The 17,479-nt window shown below is 54.9% G+C and overlaps 1 protein-coding gene across 4 annotated transcripts in view; it reads left to right on the top strand.

Annotated features, from left to right (window-relative positions):
• Positions 1-3,574: 3,574 nt before the first annotated feature.
• Positions 3,575-17,479, top strand: part of SEC16A (SEC16 homolog A, endoplasmic reticulum export factor) — a 34,337-nt gene continuing 20,432 nt past the window's right edge. For 2 of the 4 annotated variants that reach the window (XM_081803961.1, XM_081803958.1), the window contains exons 1-4: positions 3,575-3,818; positions 8,433-12,086; positions 13,925-14,061; positions 17,187-17,284. In XM_081803961.1, the coding sequence (XP_081660087.1) occupies positions 8,502-12,086; positions 13,925-14,061; positions 17,187-17,284 (3,820 nt within the window). In that variant the 5' untranslated portion in view covers positions 3,575-3,818; positions 8,433-8,501. Of the gene's footprint in view, positions 3,819-4,073; positions 4,234-4,835; positions 4,958-8,432; positions 12,087-13,924; positions 14,062-17,186; positions 17,285-17,479 lie in introns of those variants that run through there. The other 2 variants (XM_081803960.1, XM_081803959.1) reach the window with 2 other exon arrangements.

Below are 17,479 nucleotides of genomic sequence, written 5' to 3'. Positions count from 1 at the left end.
CTGATGTGGGGTGCTGGTGCCGTGCAGGGGGGCTGCAGGTGCAGCGAGAGAGCTGGGTCCTGCCCTCGGGAGTCGCCTGAGGTTCAACTCTCCCCACCAGTCTGGCCCAGCAGCCTACTTCTCCCCTGGGGCCCCAAGGCCACCTCCTGGGCTCCTGGCTCTCATTAGCACCTTGCCAGAGCCAGGGGGAGGCCAAACTGGCGATGTCCCTCCTGGTGGGGAGCCCCTGAGAGCTTCCTTGCTTTCAGAAATCAAGTGCAAGGCCTGAAGAGCCCCAGGCAAGGCACACCCCCCTGATGCTACCTCCCACTCTCCACGTTTCTGCCCCTTGCCACTCCAGAAGCTTCTGTTTGCTTCAGCCACAAATGCGCCTTTTTCTCCACCCCTGGCTCTACCCTGTCACCAGCAGGTGGGACCCAGGCCTTGCCAGGTGCCCCCGCGGTGCCCCCAACCACACTGGACACATTTGCAGCTCTCCAGTGTCCATGCTCCCCAGGGCGGAGGCCCGGCCTGTCAGTCCCACAGCCCCAGCCCCAGCTCCTAGCAGTGCCCGACACACAGTAGGGCTCAGCCAACGATGCATACAGTTTGCTGAAGGAGGTCTCTCTCGGTTTTTTCCAGGGCCCTGCTGCAGCTAACGGGACACGACTCCCTTTCTTGCCTGGCTCTGACTCTCTGCGGAATTAGCGTCCTTCGTGTGCTTTCTAGGACACCGCTCTCACTTATGTCACCTTACATGTGTACTTGGCTCAACGATTAAGAAAAAAACAAGTTCTCTGAGGCTTGCCAGGTACCAGGCACGTTTGCAGATGCTGGAGATGAGAGACCAGAGAGATGGTGCCATGCTTATGATTAGCCTGGATGTGGATTTTTTCTTGCAAGGCACCCCAGGGGTCTGGGATGGTTCTACTAGTGCTTTATACCCCAGCTGCCCCCATGGAGGTGCCTCCCTCTGCTTATTCTCGGCCTGGCCACACAACACTGACAGGCGCTCCACACCATGGGGGCCACAGAACAAGCTCTGACACCCAGCTCTCTCTGCCCCCGGACCTGTGCTCTCCTGAAGGAACTGATGTCCCCTTCCTCTCCATTCAGACCTGCTCAGCTGTATGGCCTCCTCTTCCAGAAGCCCTGCCTGACAGCTCTTTCCACCTCGAAGCCCTAATGCACTTTTTCCCTGGACCACTCAGCCAGCCTGTCTTATGGAGGCAGCCCCTTGCCCTCTCCAGGCTGAGTCAAGCAGGCCCCCTCCCATGCCCCCAGCCTCAGCGCCCGGGATGGAGGGCTTGAGTCAGAGGCTGAGCAGAGCACCTGGTGAGGAGCAGGACCGCCCTAAAAGCATCCACTTACAAACCACTCTACTGCAGCTACTTTATGCCCTGGAGGAGTGAGGGGCAGAGGCTCATGGCCATGGGCCACCAGCCTTCACCTACACCGAGACTGCGGGTACCCCTCCAAGGGCTCCTTCCCACAATCACCGAAATGGTCGGTTGTCAGCTCCAAAATCTAGGGAGCTACAGCCCCACGCTGGGGCTGCTGGGGGGAGGGGGCCTGACCCCCTCCCACAATGTGCCCAATGTCTAGACCAGCGCTGTCCAATGGAAATATGCCAGGCACGTATGGAATTTTAAACTTTTGACGAGCTATGTTAAAAAAAGGGAAACAGATGAAATAAAATGTAATAGTATATTTAACTCAATATACGCAAATTGTTATCATTTCAATGTGTGATAGAAAGCTATCAGTGGGCCATTTGATGTTCTTGGCACCCTGGCCTCTAAACGTGTACTTAGATTCCATCCCAGCTCGGCCCAGCCCCCCGTGCAGGCGCTCAGCGGCAGCCTTCTTTGGACAGTGCAGGCTACTGCGAGGGGCTGACGAGCACAGTCCTGGGAAGTGTGTAGCCCTGGGTCCCGTGCGCTCTGGGTAACAGGACTACAGCTCCTGTTACTGAGCTTTGCATGAGGAACAAACAACTCTGCCCTCAGGAAAGAGCGGCTCACTCTAGCCCCTGTAGGTGGGCTTCAGGGAGGCGGTGGCATTTGTATGCAGCCTCCGTGAGTCAGGGAGGAGGAAGGACAGAATGAGGGACGCGCTGCAGGCAAAGGGAAGCAGTGCGCCCCATCGGCGCGGGCCCTACGTGCTCTGCAGCCAGTCGCCCTGTGCCCATTTGCCCCTGACAGGCCCAGGACAGCCCAGTTCGTGCCTGCTGTTTAGGTAGAGGCGTCAACAGCACGTTGTCAAGGTGCTCAGCCCGCCTGGACTCCAGGTCGCTGAGGATGTGATGGAGCTTACAAGCGGCGGACCTGTGACTCAGAGCCCAGCCTCCATGACCTTTGGCTCGACTGTGGGCCTAGACCTCTCTCCTGCACACCAGGCTACGGAGGGCCAAGAACGTGAGGGCCTCCACTCCAGGGGCTTAACGGGAGGGAGGAGGGGATGGGCCCTTGCACCTTTGCCTCTGCTTCCCCCTTTCAGAGGGGTTAACAGTGACATCTGTCTCTGCAGAGCGGTTTGTTGGGACACAGTGACTGCAGGAGGAAGTGAATCAAGGGCGGCCAATCCAGGGCTGAGTTCCAGCCCACGCTTGCTAACTCTGTGTTGAAATAGGTTGGGACCTTGATTTCTGCAAGGCAAATGTTAGCTTAGCAGAGTGGCCACGTCAGATAGACTGAAACTCCCCCGGCACCCCCTGGGGCCCTGACAGCGTGGCTGCTCCCCACCAACGTCACAGCACACTCCTTCCTTCTTCCCAGGCTCCTGAGTCCCAGGGTGACCAAGGAGCCCTCCACCCCCAGGCAGGCCTCCTCAGCGGCTGCTATTGCACTAGCTGCCGCTGGGAGCTCGGCCACGGGGCGGGGGGGGGGGGAATGCAATCGGATGGTCATCCCTGCCACTCTTCCCGCCCCCTGGAAGGAGCTGGAGCAAGTGGGAGCAGGCTGCTACTCTCCCCTCTCCCTGCCAGGCAGGTGTGCAGGTGAGTGGGCCGGGCCGGGCCGACTGCTTCCCACCTTCTGAACCTCCCTTCCTCACTGGGGAAATGTGGATACACACGGCGGCACCGCCTCGTCCCTAAGAGGATATCCTCCACGGGAGGGCTCGGAGGGTGCCATCCACCGGGAGGAGCAGGAGGCCAGGCGCGGCGGCCCGGCCTGTCCATTGCACACAAGTACCCGCTCAACGGCTGCGGAACGCCGAACGGAGCCCTGGCTTCCGTCCACGCGGCCTGGGGGCCGCGACCGGGCGCAGAGGCAGCCGCTGCCCGCCGGGGGAAGAGCCGGGGCCTCGGAGGGGCTCGGGCGGACGGAGGAAAAGGACAGGAGCAGCGGGGCGTGCGCGGGGGTGGCGGCCGCACCGCGTAGGGGCGGCGTGGCCGGGGCCGGGGGGCTGCCTACAGGACGACTCCCAGGGCTCCGCTTCCCGAAGGCCGGGCGCGGACCGAAACGAACTTCCCGGGCAGAACTGGAACCCTGAGCCACCAGTGGCCGTAACCAGGCAACCCGTGAGCCGCCGCGAGGTGCGCAGGCGCAGCCCGCTCCGGCGGCCGGCGCACGCGCGGTCGCCTCCGCCTGTCTCCAGCCCTGGAGGAAGTCCAACGGCAGAATGGGAGGGTCGCGCCTGCGCTAGGGCGCCGCTCGGCTTCTCGGTGCCGCCGAGTAGCCGTTCTCGGCCTCGGTCGTTCAAGACTGGTTCTTCACTTGGGCCTGACTGAAGAACCCCGACTCTCTCCCATCCTAAGACAAGAAAAAACTGGGAGAAAGAGCTGGCGTAACCAGGGCGACGTCCCCGAGCAGCCCTCCGCGCGCCCGGCCCGGCAGGTGGGCGAAGGGCGGGTCGCGGCGGGGGCGGGTCGCAGGGGCGAGGCCAAGGGAGCGGGACCGAGGGATGAACGCCGAAAGATTGGTCGCAGGCGAGGGCGGGGCCAACGGGGCGGACGAATGGATGGCCGGCGAGGGAGGGGGCGGAGCTAACGTACGGGGAGTAGCGTCTCGGGAGCAGCTGCGATGGGCGGGGCTGATGGGCGTGGTGGGCAGGCGTGGCGCGCGCTGACGTCGCGGTCGGACACGTCGGCGGCGCGGCGGCCGGAGCCGGATGTGCCAAGATGGCTGCTGCGGCTGTCGTGTCTGCGCTCGTCGCCGCAGCCGGGCCGGCTTTCGCCGGCTGCTCCTGAGGGGTTGGCCCAGGGATCGCGGAGGGGCCGGGCGGGAGCCTCGGCCGCCCTGTGGCGCGCCGGTGAGGGCCGGGGTCGGGCGGAGGGGAGCGGCCGGGCCGGGCCCAGCCCCAAGCGGACGGCGCCTCTCCCGGTACCGCCAGGTGTCGGGCAGAGGCCCCGGGGGCGGGTGGGGACCTGCGGGCCCGGGGTGGGTCCGGCTGGGCCAGGTGCGCGGCCTGCCTGCCGCCTTCTGCACCTCTGTTGCCCTCGTCAGACTGACGGGGACCCCGCAGGCAAGGCCTGCACTGTGGCAAGTGCCTGTCGGGCTCACAGTGTTGACACTTGGCTTAGCCCTGGTGGCCTGGACGGAGGGTTGTGTTGGAGTGGCTGGAAGATAGACCAGACCTGCAACTTTTTATTTATTTATTTATTTTTAATTTGCGAGAGAGAATGAGAGACAGAGAGCATGAGAGGGAGGAGGGTCAGAGGGAGAAGCAGACTCCCTGCTGAGCAGGGAGCCCGATGCGGGACTCGATCCCGGGACTCCAGGATCATGACCTGAGCCGAAGGCAGTCGCTTAACCAACTGAGCCACCCAGGCGCCCGCCCTGCAACTTTTTAAAGAGTACAAACGAGTACGAAATTTCTTTAGCAGTTTTGCGTGTCCTTTGCTTGGAAGCTTCTGAAGTAGTTTTGTCTGCATTGGTTGAGAGATTTCTCCTGGGCCACGCTGGTGAAGAGACAGATTAGCATTGCTGTTGTCTGTTGGGAATTTCGTGGCAAAGTGACAGGTGTTGCAGCGGAGGTCTGTCACTTGTGTTTTACATTAAGGGTTAGAGGGATACGGAATAAAATTACAGTTCTTGTGGCGGAAGAATTACAGTCGAGTGGGCACATCACACAGCCACTTAAAATCAGCTTTTGCTGCTTCACCTGAAAACACTTTTATTTTTATTTTTTTAAGATTTTATTTATTTATTTGACAGAGAGAGAGCGAGAGCAGGAACACAAGCAGGGGGAGTCGGGGGAGGGGGGGAAGCAGGCTTCCCGCAGAGCAGGGAGCCCGATGTGGGGCTCGATCCCAGCACCCTGGGATCATGACCTGCGCCGAAGGCAGACGCTTGACGACTGAGCCACCCAGGCGCCCCTGAAAACACTTTTAAATGGCTTGGAGATTGGGCATGAGCTGCTTAAGATTATGTGTTAAACCCGTGTGTGCAGATGTTAACCTGAGTGGTATTTCCCACCCCAGATATGGCAGGGAGCAAACCAGGTCACACACAGTTGTTTCTAACATTGATACTTTTGCAAGTTTCAGCAGAACCAGGCTCCCTGCAGGTTTCCCTCCCCCCCCATGCCGTTTCTTAGGGTTCTGGGTGTTGTTATCTTGCAAACATAAGGCAAGAGGCATGTTCCTGTGATTCATTCACCCTAAATAGCAGTAGGTCCCAAAATCATCCAGAAAGCTTTCTTTAGGGTAGTGTGTCGATTTTAATGATTCCTTCTTGCTTCTGTAAAGCTCTTTCCTGAATGTCAGTGCGTCCTTTAGGATCTTTGTCATTTTTAGCAGTGTTTAGGCTCCCCTTTCTCTAAATGTGTTTGATTCTGTACTTAGGAAAGTTGGAGTTTATGGTTTCTTTGAGTGGAGTGTCTCATAGTCTGACAGGGACATCACACTCACAGTTGCCGTGAGGGCGATTGAAGGCAAATGGTAGACTCCCAGGTTCTTTCTGGCACTCCTTTTGGTTTACACACTCGTAGCTTGAGGCCGCAGCTCTGAGGATAAGGAGTGGGCTTTAAGTGTCTTGGTCCCACAGTCAGGAATTTATATTGGAAATAGGTGTGCTTAAGTATTTCCGAGAGATACAAGGCAGTCTACTTGAAGAACTAGGTTTATGAGTAATGCATCTTTAAGAACAGCAGCTGGTGTCTCTGAAATAGTGCTTTTTTTAAAAAGTTAGATGACTTGAGGGTGCAGGATGACTTCCTGGCTGGAATTAAGTTCCCTGGGGTCAGGAGAGAAGTGATAGGCAGTTTTTCTGTTTGTGAATAAAGAAAAAAGATTAAAAGGATAATGTTCAAGATTGTTTCAAATGAAATTGGCATATTGGTAAAAAGCTCTCAATTATGGGTAGGGGGGAGAGTAGGGGATTCTACGTTATAGGAAAGTGATAGTGTTTGCTTATAAAATGGTTCTTAGTCTGGGAGTTGAGAAAATAGTTTTTAAAGAAAGTTTCTTCAAGGAAAGCATGTAAGTATAAACCTGTGAAATTTACATTTTGATAACATTTCCCTATTAAATAGCAATAGGGATTAAGGCATCCCAGAATCTCTGTGAGTAGAACTTTGTAAGATGAAACCCAGAAGAAACCATAGAAATTGTCATATTGCTTCTCTTACTTTATAGATGAAGTGACAGGGTCACAAAAAGACAAGGGGTGTGCCCGGGGCCATTCAGCTGGACATCCAGCCGTGCTCTCCCAGTTACACCCCTGCTGTGTAATCCTCTGGGCCTCTGCCATGTGTGGTTTTTCTTTTTTAAAGCTGCTTAGAATGGTGAGGGTCCTCTGCTGAAGCCTTACAAGGAGGAAGTCGTGTCTTGGGGGGTGTCCTGAGTGCCTCTGTTGCGCAGATAACAAGTCCATAGAAAGCTGAGCTGTAAACGTGCTTTGTTTTGAAATGGCTCCTTATAACCCAGTGAGGTCTCCAATGCTGTTCCTAATGTAGTCCATTAAATTTGAGTGAGTTTCGGAGTGCTCTTCAGTCAGAAGGGGTTCCCTGTTGGCCTAGGACAGAGCATGTGTGGGCAGTAATGGTAGTGAAGTAATAGATTCCTAGGACTAGTTTCCAGAGAGACATAGGAGCTTTCCTTTGTAATAGTTTTACTTAAAACACATTCATAAGTGCGTTCTTGTATCTGGCTATCAGAAAGATTTCCAAGAGCAAAAATTTTGTACATCTGCAGAAACGTGTGGGTTACACTCTGGAGTCCTTCCACGATTTCTCCCTCTGGTGTTTACTTACCCCCGTGATTGGCTAAACTTACCCTGTTTGTGAGGGTGGTACTAGGGGGAAGGACTTAACACATAGAAAAAGAATTTGTAAAGAGACGGTACCTGGGTTTTTGTCTTAGCAGTACAGGTTAACTGTTCAAGATTATACTTAATGTATTTTATTTAGAAAAAAACCCACCACTAGCACAAGCAAGAAAAAACACTGTAAAGATGATTTTGCTTCTTTGTTCTTTATAAAAGTTTTTTTTGGCACTCTATTATTGAAAACTTTTGAATGAAGTCAGTTGGTCAGTTTTATTTATTTATTATTTTCTTAAAGATTTTATTTATTTATTTGACAGAGAGACAGTGAGAGAGGGAACACAAGCAGGGGGGAGTGGGAGAGGGAGAAAGAGGCTCCCTGCCGATCAAGGAGCCCTATGTGGGGCTCGATCCCAGGACCCTGGGATCATGACCCGAGCCGAAGGCAGATGCTCAACGACTGAGCCACCCAGGCACCCCGAGTTGGTCAGTTTTAAAACTGCTTTAAGTTTACTTGGGGTTTTCATTCTAGGGATAGTTGTTACAGCTCTGGCAGTCAGAGGCAACTTGTTTTGCTAATGCTATTCAGGCAGTCATCACACAGAAAATGAGGGCTTTTGCACGGGAGCATAAAAGGCATTTTAGTATATTTTAGATTTTTCAGCTTGTATTACTCTGTACTTTATAACGCCCTTTCATTAGAATGGAAATACAAATTCTAAACTTTTGTTTTCATTTCAAGATTTAATATTAACCTTTGTGAGAAGTATGATATATGCAGTCTTAATAGAGAAGTTGGCTCTTTCGGGATCTGGAGATAATTTATGGGGCGATGTCAGCGTACCTGGTAGTAAGTCAGAGCAGCAGTTCAGCTGTGCTTCATCTCTGCCCTCTGCTCTGGGTGGGGGCGTCACGGAGGCAGCAGGCATTCCACACGGGTATTCAGCTGGGCTACAAAACTGAACCGCAGAGAAGGCAGTGACTTGTGTCAAGTCAGTCAGTGAGCTCCAGGCACAGCCCGCGTTTGCATCCCGATCCGGTGTTCTCCCTGTTCTTGCCTGTGCACGCAGCAGCCCCTCTGGGGCGCAGTTCTGGGCGGGAGGGGGGTGAGAGCAGGAGCTGAGGGACTGAAGATGCAAACTCTTAAGTTGTTTCCAGCCTTTCTCTGTTTTTTTAGTTTTCCTGATTCTGGCTGGGAGTTTGAATATATGGATTTTATGCTAATTTCTTCTTTTTCTTTTTCAGTTCAAATTAAGGAAAACCTATATCCTGCTTCTTTCTATAAGCAGCATCTAATTGTGCAAAAGATCAGTCATGCAGCCACCTCCCCAGGCAGCCCCATCCGGTGTGGTTGGGCCACCTCCAGCTGGGACTCCTCAGAGCATGTTCTGGTCCAACAGACCATATAGGAGACAGGCAAATAATAACGCACCCGTGACTCCGATAACTTGCCCCCTGCAGCCGGTGACGGATCCATTTGCTTTTAGTAGACAGGCGCTACAAAATACATCATTGGGCAGTTCGTCCAAAAGTAGCCCACCCATTCTGCAAGGCCCGGCCCCACCAGCGTTCCTTCAGCGCACCGGTCTGCCTGTGCCTCACACCAATGCTGGGGATACCCTCCAAGGACCAGTGTCACAGCCCAGAGCAGATGGCAGTCTGTTTTCCAGTGTGCTGACCCCTTCAACTCCATCGGAGCCCGAGGTGAACAGGAGTGCCGAGGTTGCTTCCGGCTCAGAACCCGAAGTTCAGACTCTGCCATACCCTCAGTATATTCCAGGAGCGGGTGTTGACAGTTCTCATGGGGGCCATCCTCACACGAACATGCCTGGGCCCGATAGGCCCCTGAGTAGGCAGAACCCGCATGACAGTGCTGCAGCATTAGCACCATCCCCTTTCTTCCCTCAGCCTCATCAGCAAATGCCAGGGCAGTGGGGACCAGGGCAGGGAGGCCCACAACCCTCAGGTCAACATTATTGGCCCCGCCCAGAAGGACCTGTTCAGAACGCGGTGCCTCACGCCTCCAGTGTTTCTCACTTCCCTGCTCCGTCCAACCCACATCATGGTCCTGGCCACGAGCAGCTCAACCCACTGGTGTGTTTGCCAGGACCCTTAGCCAGTGATGGAAGCAACGAGGCGGCCTACCTACAAAGTGGAAACCATTCATCAGATAACTTTGATCCTGAAAATGCGTTCAGGCAAAATTCTAGAGCTGGGAATACTCGGGCGAGCCAGGAGCTCAGGCCAAATCCAGGAGTGAATAAAGAGCAGTTGCCAGACCTCGCTCTCGTTAATCCCCTCGCTCAGGGAAATAGCCCAGAAAGCCATTTGCACTACCCCCCAGGGGCCGGGACCAGCCGAGCCCTGTCAGAAGTGGACTCCGGGGCTCTCTCCATGTTTTTCCAAGGTGGGGAAACAGAAAATGAGGAGAATCTCTCCTCTGAAAAAACAGGCTCTGCTGGTCAGTCTGACTTCGACGGCTTCTCCCCCAGCCCCGCGCTTGGTCATCCTCCTGCACATGTGGGAGCAGGTGGCGTTTACCAGGCCTTTCCCAAAGGTTCCAACAATGAGGCCACGCAGCAGGGAGGACTCCCACAACCTTATTTTTCTCAGTCTGCAGGCGCCCAGCCTGATCGGCCCCCGGCAGCAAGCGCCGCCACCGCCGTGTGGGGCAGCGCAGCAAGCGCAGGGGCGCACACGGCCAGCAGCGTGCAGTCTGAGAATGTGGAAGACCTAGAATTCATTCAAAATCAGGAAGTTCTGCCAAGTGAGCCCCTGAGTTTGGACCCTTCCTCCCCAAGCGATCAGGTCAGATACGGGCCCCTTCCCGGGCCAGCCGTCCCTAAGCTTGGTGGTGTGGGCCACGCTGGAGGTGGGGGCCCAAACCTCGAGGCCCCGGATTCAGCACTGCACCCTGTGTGGTCTGATGGCGCGTCAGCCGGTTACAGCAGCAAGAACCACAGGAATCTCCCGAGTGCAGCCAGGCCCCAAGATGTAGGCACTTTCATTCAGCAGGAAGTTGGAAAGCCTGAAGATGAGTCTTCGGGGAGTTTTTTTAAGCAAATTGATTCTTCTCCTGTGGGAGGAGAGACAAACGAGACCACCGTGAGTCAAAATCACCACAGCAGCCGGTCCCAGCCCTCAACCCCAAGCCCCCCAAAACCCACTGGAATATTTCAGACAAGTGCAAATAGTTCTTTTGAACCAGTGAAATCGCACTTAGTTGGAGTAAAACCCGTCGAGGCTGATCGTGCCAATGTGGTAGGTGAGGTGAGAGGGGCCACTGCCCACCAGAAGCAGCGTGGGGCCGCTGCTGCCCGACCCGACGCCTCCCCCGGCAACCTGGAGCAGCCGCCGGACAACATGGAGACCCTGTTCACGCTCCAGGCCTGTTCTGCACCCTTCTCCGTCCCTGTGGAGCCTGGCCACGGGCTCTTGCACAGCGGGGGACCGCCCTTGGAAACTGTGCTCCTGGCAGCGGAGAAAAGGCCTTTGGCCAGAGCCCAGGGAGCTTTGAAGTGTGAGAGCCCAGTGACGACGTTGTGGGCACAGAACGAGCTGCCAGATTTTGGAGGCAATGTCCTTCTAGCCCCGGCTGCTCCTGTGTTGCACGTGCCTGTGAAACCCCAGCCGTCGGAAGTGATTCAGCCTCCAGATGAGGGCGTGTCCGCTCCGCAGTCCCAGGAGCCGGGCTCCGGCCTCCCTCTGCCGAGTGGGGACAGCATCTGTGCTTCTGAGAACCTTGAGAATCCTCCCAAGATGGGAGAAGAGGAGGCCCTCCCGTCACAGGCAAGTTCCGGCTATGCCAGTCTGTTGTCCTCACCGCCCACTGAATCTTTGCAGAATCAACCAGTCTTGATTGCCCAGCCTGATCAAAGCTATAATTTGGCTCAGCCCATTAATTTTTCTGTGTCCTTATCGAGTCCTAACGAGAAGAATCAGCCCTGGAGAGATGCTGTGGTCGGGGATAAGCCCTCGGCAAGCAGCCGGGCTGTGGGGGGGGACTCTGGAGATGGTGCTGCTGTGTCTGGGATCACGGCCGGCGCTCTCACCCACTCGCCTCTGCCTAGCAGTCTCACGCACAGTAGTTTTCCACAAGTTCCTGGTACTTCGGAAATAGTTTCTAATCAGCCTGCTAATTTGCTGGTTCAGCCGCCACCTCATCCAGTTCCAAAGAACTTGCTTTCAGAAAGCCAAAAGATTGATAATGCAGAGAACGTTCTTCCCGAGTTGGTTAGTAGCCCTGCTGGAAGCACAGGCGTGATGTTAGTGCCCCCTGCAAACGCTACCTCAGTACCTACTGGTAGTAAGGCAGATCACTCCAGTCATCGGGAAGAAACTCCTGGAGCCCCAGACTTCACACTAAATAGGACTTTGGAAAATCCTCTAAGGATGTATAGCCCATCCCATGCTGACAGCTCTGCGTGTCGGCACACCGTCAGCAGTCATCCGAGACAACCTGGGCCCGGGCCACATAACTCAGACCATTTCTACCAACAGGTGACAAAAGACGCTCAGGACCAGCGTGGCCTAGAGAGAGCCCAGCAGGAGCCAGCACCACCTCTTCCACAAGGGCCCAAAGCAACGTGTTCAGAAACTTCAAACCCGGGAAGTCCACCCTTGCAGGGACAGCCCCAAAACTTGGTCCCACCACCCGCAAGCCCAGCTCCAGCTGACACAGGTCAGCCGCTGCCGGCCCGGCCACCTCGGTCCTCCAGCGCATCGGTCGTGTCCACCAGCTCGAGCCAGGCAGCCATGCGGTCGGACCAGCACTGGCTGCAGCCGCCTCTTCCGGACTTGGCATCTTACTACTATTACAGACCCCTGTACGATGGCTACCAGTCCCATTACCCCTCGCCATACCCGCTGGAGCCTGGCCCGGCCCCCCTCTATTACCAGGTACGCTCAAGCTCTTGGGCTTGAATCCTGTGACCAGTGGTTCCTTTCTCTCGAGCTGTGCTCCTTGGCAGGCTTTTGTTGCTCAGCGCAGAAGTAAGTAGTGCCGTCACCGTGCAGAGTGCCGGTTCCAGGCGCCGCTGCGTGAGGCAGGCCCCCCGCTCACGGAGCTTGCTCTGCCCGGTGCGGCCCGTCTCTTGGAAGTTTACTCTGCATGCCTGTGTATTGCATTGCGTGCAATACCTGATTAATTTTTTCACATGGCATCCCCCAACTTACATGGCTGAGAAGCCACCTGTTCCCTGTCCCACTGGTGGCTTCTCTGTAGAACTTGAGTTGTGGGTTGCACACTTTGGGAAACTGGGATAGCCTCTGCAAACTTCGGTGTGGTTTTGATGTGAAAAATCTATCTGACGAGTAACAGGAAGTATAGTATTTGAAGTCCCTTCTCAAGAATAAAAGCATTTAGAGAAAATGTTAGGTTTGGAATATAATCCTAGCAAAACAGCCAAGGGGGATGAAATTCCATAACCTCCTTGAGGGGCAGCAGCGGGGTGGGGGCGGCCACTGTGCTACGCGGAAGCCTTGCCCTTCACCGTGGCCCAAGTGCACGAATGTTGTTTAAATTGGGTTCTGTTCAGTCCTGTTACTTTGAAACCATATGGTTCAAGCGTACACATTGGAACGCTGTCTGCTTCTCATGACTTGTAGTCCCAGCCCAGCATCACCCAAAGGTAGCTGAGTTCACAGGAGTGTGGACCTCAAGTTTGAAAAGCACGGTTCTACTGGGCAGGGGGGTTGGCCATCCTGGGGCCCTTGCAGTCAGAGGCGGCTGGGTGTGCAGGGCTGGTGGGGTTGGGCCAGGCGGCAGCCCCCGTTGACAGGAGGCTTGGGTCTCCTTTGCAGGCTTTTAGCATCTTTGGGAATGTATGAATGTATGAATAGTGCACAACTGAGCACTGAGACCAGCAAATTCTAGATTCTGGAAGGAGCCCCAAGGACTCCCGTTGCCACACACCGAAACTGATTTTCGATGTGCCCAGAGCCCACGGGGGCTGGCAGAGCGTGAGGGGAGCAGTGTACCTGCTTTGGGTCCTTTGTGTAGCAACTCCGTATGCCTCCCAGGAGTTCCAGCTGGAGCCCAGCACACTTTCGTGGGAGCCCGCCCCCTGCTGCCCTTTGGCCTTGTCGCCACAGCCTGCAGCAGTGGTCAAGAATAAGTCTGTTTGACGTGATTTCTCCTCTTCAGGTGATGGCAGAGAGTCAGGCTCATAGACCAAAGGGCTGATTCTGTCTCATGCCTGGATCGCCTCATCTCTGCTTCGGGTCTGCACATGGCCACTCCTTAGAGACAGAGCCGTGGCCATTCATCAGTCCGTTAATGGAGCCGAAAGCCTCATGAGAGTAAAATGTGATCCTCTCTTTGAGGCTTCCCCTAGCTCCAGGACCCACTGAGATGAAACCCTGGTTATTTTGCTTACCTGAGATGGTGTCTGAAACAGAACACAAACTTGTGGGGTCATCGCATCTCCACATTTGAGACTTCAGGGACTAGAAGCCTGGCGGAGCCCTCGAGAGTCTCCATGGTTCCGTAGGGTTTGCCCGCTGACACATTGGCCATCTCCTGAGCAGGAGCAGGGCAGTCCCTTTGAGGAAGATCCTGCCACCTGCCTGTGGCTGTGGATTTCAGATTGTAGGTTTTCTGTTGTGCATGAGGGAAGCCCCACGTCCAGCGCTCCTCCTAGAGGGCCATCATCAGTGCCGTTTAGAGCTAGTGCCGGCTGCTCGACATGCTGTGTCTCTGCTGGTCTCTAACGTCGCACAAACCCTTCTTCCGGCAGGACGTCTATGGCCTGTATGAGCCCAGGTACAGGTCCCACGACAGTGCAGCGTCTGCCTATGCTGAGAGCTACCGCTACGCCGAGCCTGAGCGACCCAGCTCCCGAGCAAGTCACTGCTCAGACCGGCCACCTGCCAGGTGATGGACGTCCGTGTTGCCGGCTGTGGTAGTAACTTAGTGATCTGAGGAAGACCGTACTCGTAAAGAGCTATACCAGCCTATCCTGTGTTTGTGTTTACTCAGCACAGGCAGAGCACAGGAGCACTTTGAAATGGAACAGAGCCCCACCCCCACCCCACCCCCGAAGCCACCTTGTCCTGTCCGCCAGCGCTGGGTCAGGGCAGACTCTTGGCGGGGTCCTCTTGTGGCCAGCTGCTCCTCCTACGGCCGAGGCGCGCACGCGGCTCTGGCATTTGGCTGACTGGGTGTTCAGGGCCCTTAGACTGGGGCAGCTTTGCCCGTGCAGACGCTTCCCTACTACTAACCGCAGAGGTGCTTGATTATTGGGCCAGAACACCTGCCCACGTCCCCTTCGCAGCACTGCCTCTCTGGCGGAAGGCCCCCGCACACCTCCGGCCTGCTGCTCTCTCTCGCTGACCAAGCACGTCTCGTTCTGGGATTATAGATGAGGGATTCTTTTTTTAAGATTTATTTATTTATTTTAGAGCGAGAACACAGAGGGAGAGAGAATCTCGAGCAGACTCCCTGATAAGCACAAGAGTCGGACGCAGGGCTTGATCTCCTAACCCTGAGATCATGACCTGAGCTGAGATCAAGAGTCAGACATTTAACCAACTGAGCCACCCATGCCCCCCTGGGTGAGGGATTTTGGAAGATCACGGGCGTCACGCCTTCAGCCAACTAGGAACTGAGGCGGGTCCCAGCCCCCACTCGGAGCCGCAGGGTGTGCGGCCTGTTCCCGGGTGCGACCTTGCCTGCCTTCCAGAGCCTTGACCTATACTCGCTCATCGTCCGCTTGGAGGAAGGATGGGTCACGGGTGTAGGTTTTGTTACAAGAGTACATGGTTTCTTGAACTTGTAGTAGAGGAGGTCTGATTGCCGATGGAGACTTTGTGCGTGCATCGCCTTTCAAAATCTTGGGGTCCTGTTGCTGGTCCTTCAAGGCTTTGATAGCTTGTCTGGAGACAAGGCTCTGTCTCTGTGAGCCTTTGCCTGTTGAGCTGGCCTCTCTGTGCATTCCTGACCTGCACGTGGCCCATACTTCTAGGAGCTTTATGTAAGAAAGTTCCCGAGGGTTTAGCTCCTGTATGGCACCTAGAAGATGAGGTTTTCTGAAGTTAAGTGTTCTGACTCAGGGAAAGCAACAGGCAGGTGATTTCTAGAGCCCCGTAAGCACGGCGGAGGGTGCAGCCAGCGCACATCTTGCCATTCCAGTTTTCTGTCTGCTTGCCCACCTGCAAGTTAACACGGTACTTCATTCTAAGAGGCCAAGAATTCAAGGTGGCCCCGTGCTGTTGAAAAGTCATCCAACCAGAGGCTAGGCCAGGTTACACGGGAGTGGTTCTGTCCCGTCTTGCAGTGTTTCTGTTCTCGTGCTGTCTTCACCGCTCACTTGTGACACCTCTGGAGAACACCCTGTCCTTCCTGCCCTGCTTCGGTTGGGGGGCGGTGTGTGCTTCTGCCTGGTGTGAGCGCATCCCTGCAGGAACTGCCTGCAGTGGGAGCATGTCTTTCGTTTGTGTGGCTGTGTCTTTGCTGATGGATGAATGGGCCTGGTTGGTGAGGGCGGCGAGGAGGTGGCATGCTCTTGGTCCTGCCCTGTGTCAGATCATTGTTCTGAGCCCACTGCAGGTGTGCTCAGGGGCCCCCACTCTGCAGATAGGTGGGGTCTAAGGGTTCTCCTCCAAAGCCCTGGGAAGGGCCCTTGTTCCTATAGCTGAGCCATGGGGGTGGGTGCTCCTCACAGGCCGCCTCTGCCCCAGGAGCTGTGCCAGCCAAGCCCCCAGGCTCAGCTGGGTGACATTCCTGAAGGGACATGAGAAAAGTTATATTTTAAAAGTCAAATATTGTCGGACGCCTGGGTGGCTCAGTTGGTTAAAGCAACTGCCTTCGGCTCAGGTCATGATCCTGGAGTCCTGGGATCGAGTTCCGCATCGGGCTCCCTGCTCAGCGAGGAGCCTCCTTCTCCCTCTGACCCTCCCCCCTCTCATGTACTCTCTCTCATTCTCACTCTCTCAAATAAATAAATCTTAAAAAAAAAAAAAAAAAGTCAAATATTGTCTAAAACTTGTTATTACAAAAATGCTAGTAAGTTCTTCTAAGAATCTTACTGCCCCAGGGGCACCTGGGTGGCTTAGTTGGTTAAGCGTCCAACTCTTGATTTCAGCTCAGGTCTTAATCTCGGGGTCGCGAGATTGAGCCCCACACAGGGCTCTGGGCTGGGCATGGAATCTGCTTGACAGTCTCTCCCTCTGCCCCTACCCCGCTCCCCACATTCACTGTGTGCACATGCTCACTCTCTCACTTGCACTCACTCTATTGGAGGGAAAAAACAAGAATCTTAGTGCCTAGAAGTTCTGACAGCTGACCTTGCTAAGTTCTGCTTTCTGTGCGCTGAGAGTCAGACTTATAGCTTGGTCTTTGAGGCTGGTCTCCATCAGGCGCGCTTCAGGTCTCATACTGGTCACATTCAAGAGACTGACACCAGGGGCTGAGCCAGCCGCAGCCCTGCACCTGGGCGTACACCGTCACGCGTCCAAAGGACACAGCACGTGGTCTGTGTGGACAGCTCAGTGCGTTTTGCTCCTGCTAAGCGTGATACCAGAAACTTGAGAACCTATTTGAGCCTTGCCATGCAGGACACAGTGCTGAGCACACAGAGGGCGGCCAGCTCATTGATTCTGCATGGCACTTAAATAGGTATTTAAGAGATGGATTTTAAAGATTTTATTTATTTGTTTGTCAGAGAAAGAAGGGGCACAAGTTGGGGAGCTGCAGGCAGAGGGAGAAGCAGGCTCCCCGCTGAGCAGGGAACCCTGGGATCATGACCTGAACCGAAGGCAGACTCTTCACCGACTGAGCCACCCAGGCGCCCCAAGAGATGAATTTTAATTAGCTGTGTGGGAGGGGGTCCCATAATCTCCTTGTTACTGTTTCGGATCTACCGATGAGTGTTTTTTCATGACCAGAGCGTTTTGCTGAGTGTCTGATGCTCTGGCAATCACGTGTACAGATTTACGTCTTGTCCTAGTCTAAGAAGCGAGTAGGTGAGTTGTTTTTAACAGTGTGGTGTGTGCTTTCAGGCAAGGGTACCCCGAAAGTTACTACAATTCCAAAAGTGGATGGAGCAGTCAGAGTGACCACTATGCGGATTATTACTCCGGCCAGTACGACTACGGAGGTACGTTCAGGATTCTGCATGGCCGACCGCTAGTGCGTCCCGGTGCGCAGCTGCGCTCTGTGATCGTTTCTTAGGAGACTTCCCCGTTTGTTAGTTTTCGTATGTTTTTTTTTTTTTTTAAAGATTTTTATTTATTTATTTATTAGAGAACAAGCAAGAGAGAAACAGCATGAGAGGGGGGAGGGTCAGAGGGAG

This window comes from Leptonychotes weddellii, chromosome 14 (genome assembly GCF_054177405.1).
Source record: "Leptonychotes weddellii isolate Sample4059 chromosome 14, ASM5417740v2, whole genome shotgun sequence".
Classification (NCBI taxonomy): Eukaryota; Metazoa; Chordata; class Mammalia; order Carnivora; family Phocidae; genus Leptonychotes; species Leptonychotes weddellii.
This window is presented reverse-complemented; position numbering and strand designations above follow the sequence as displayed.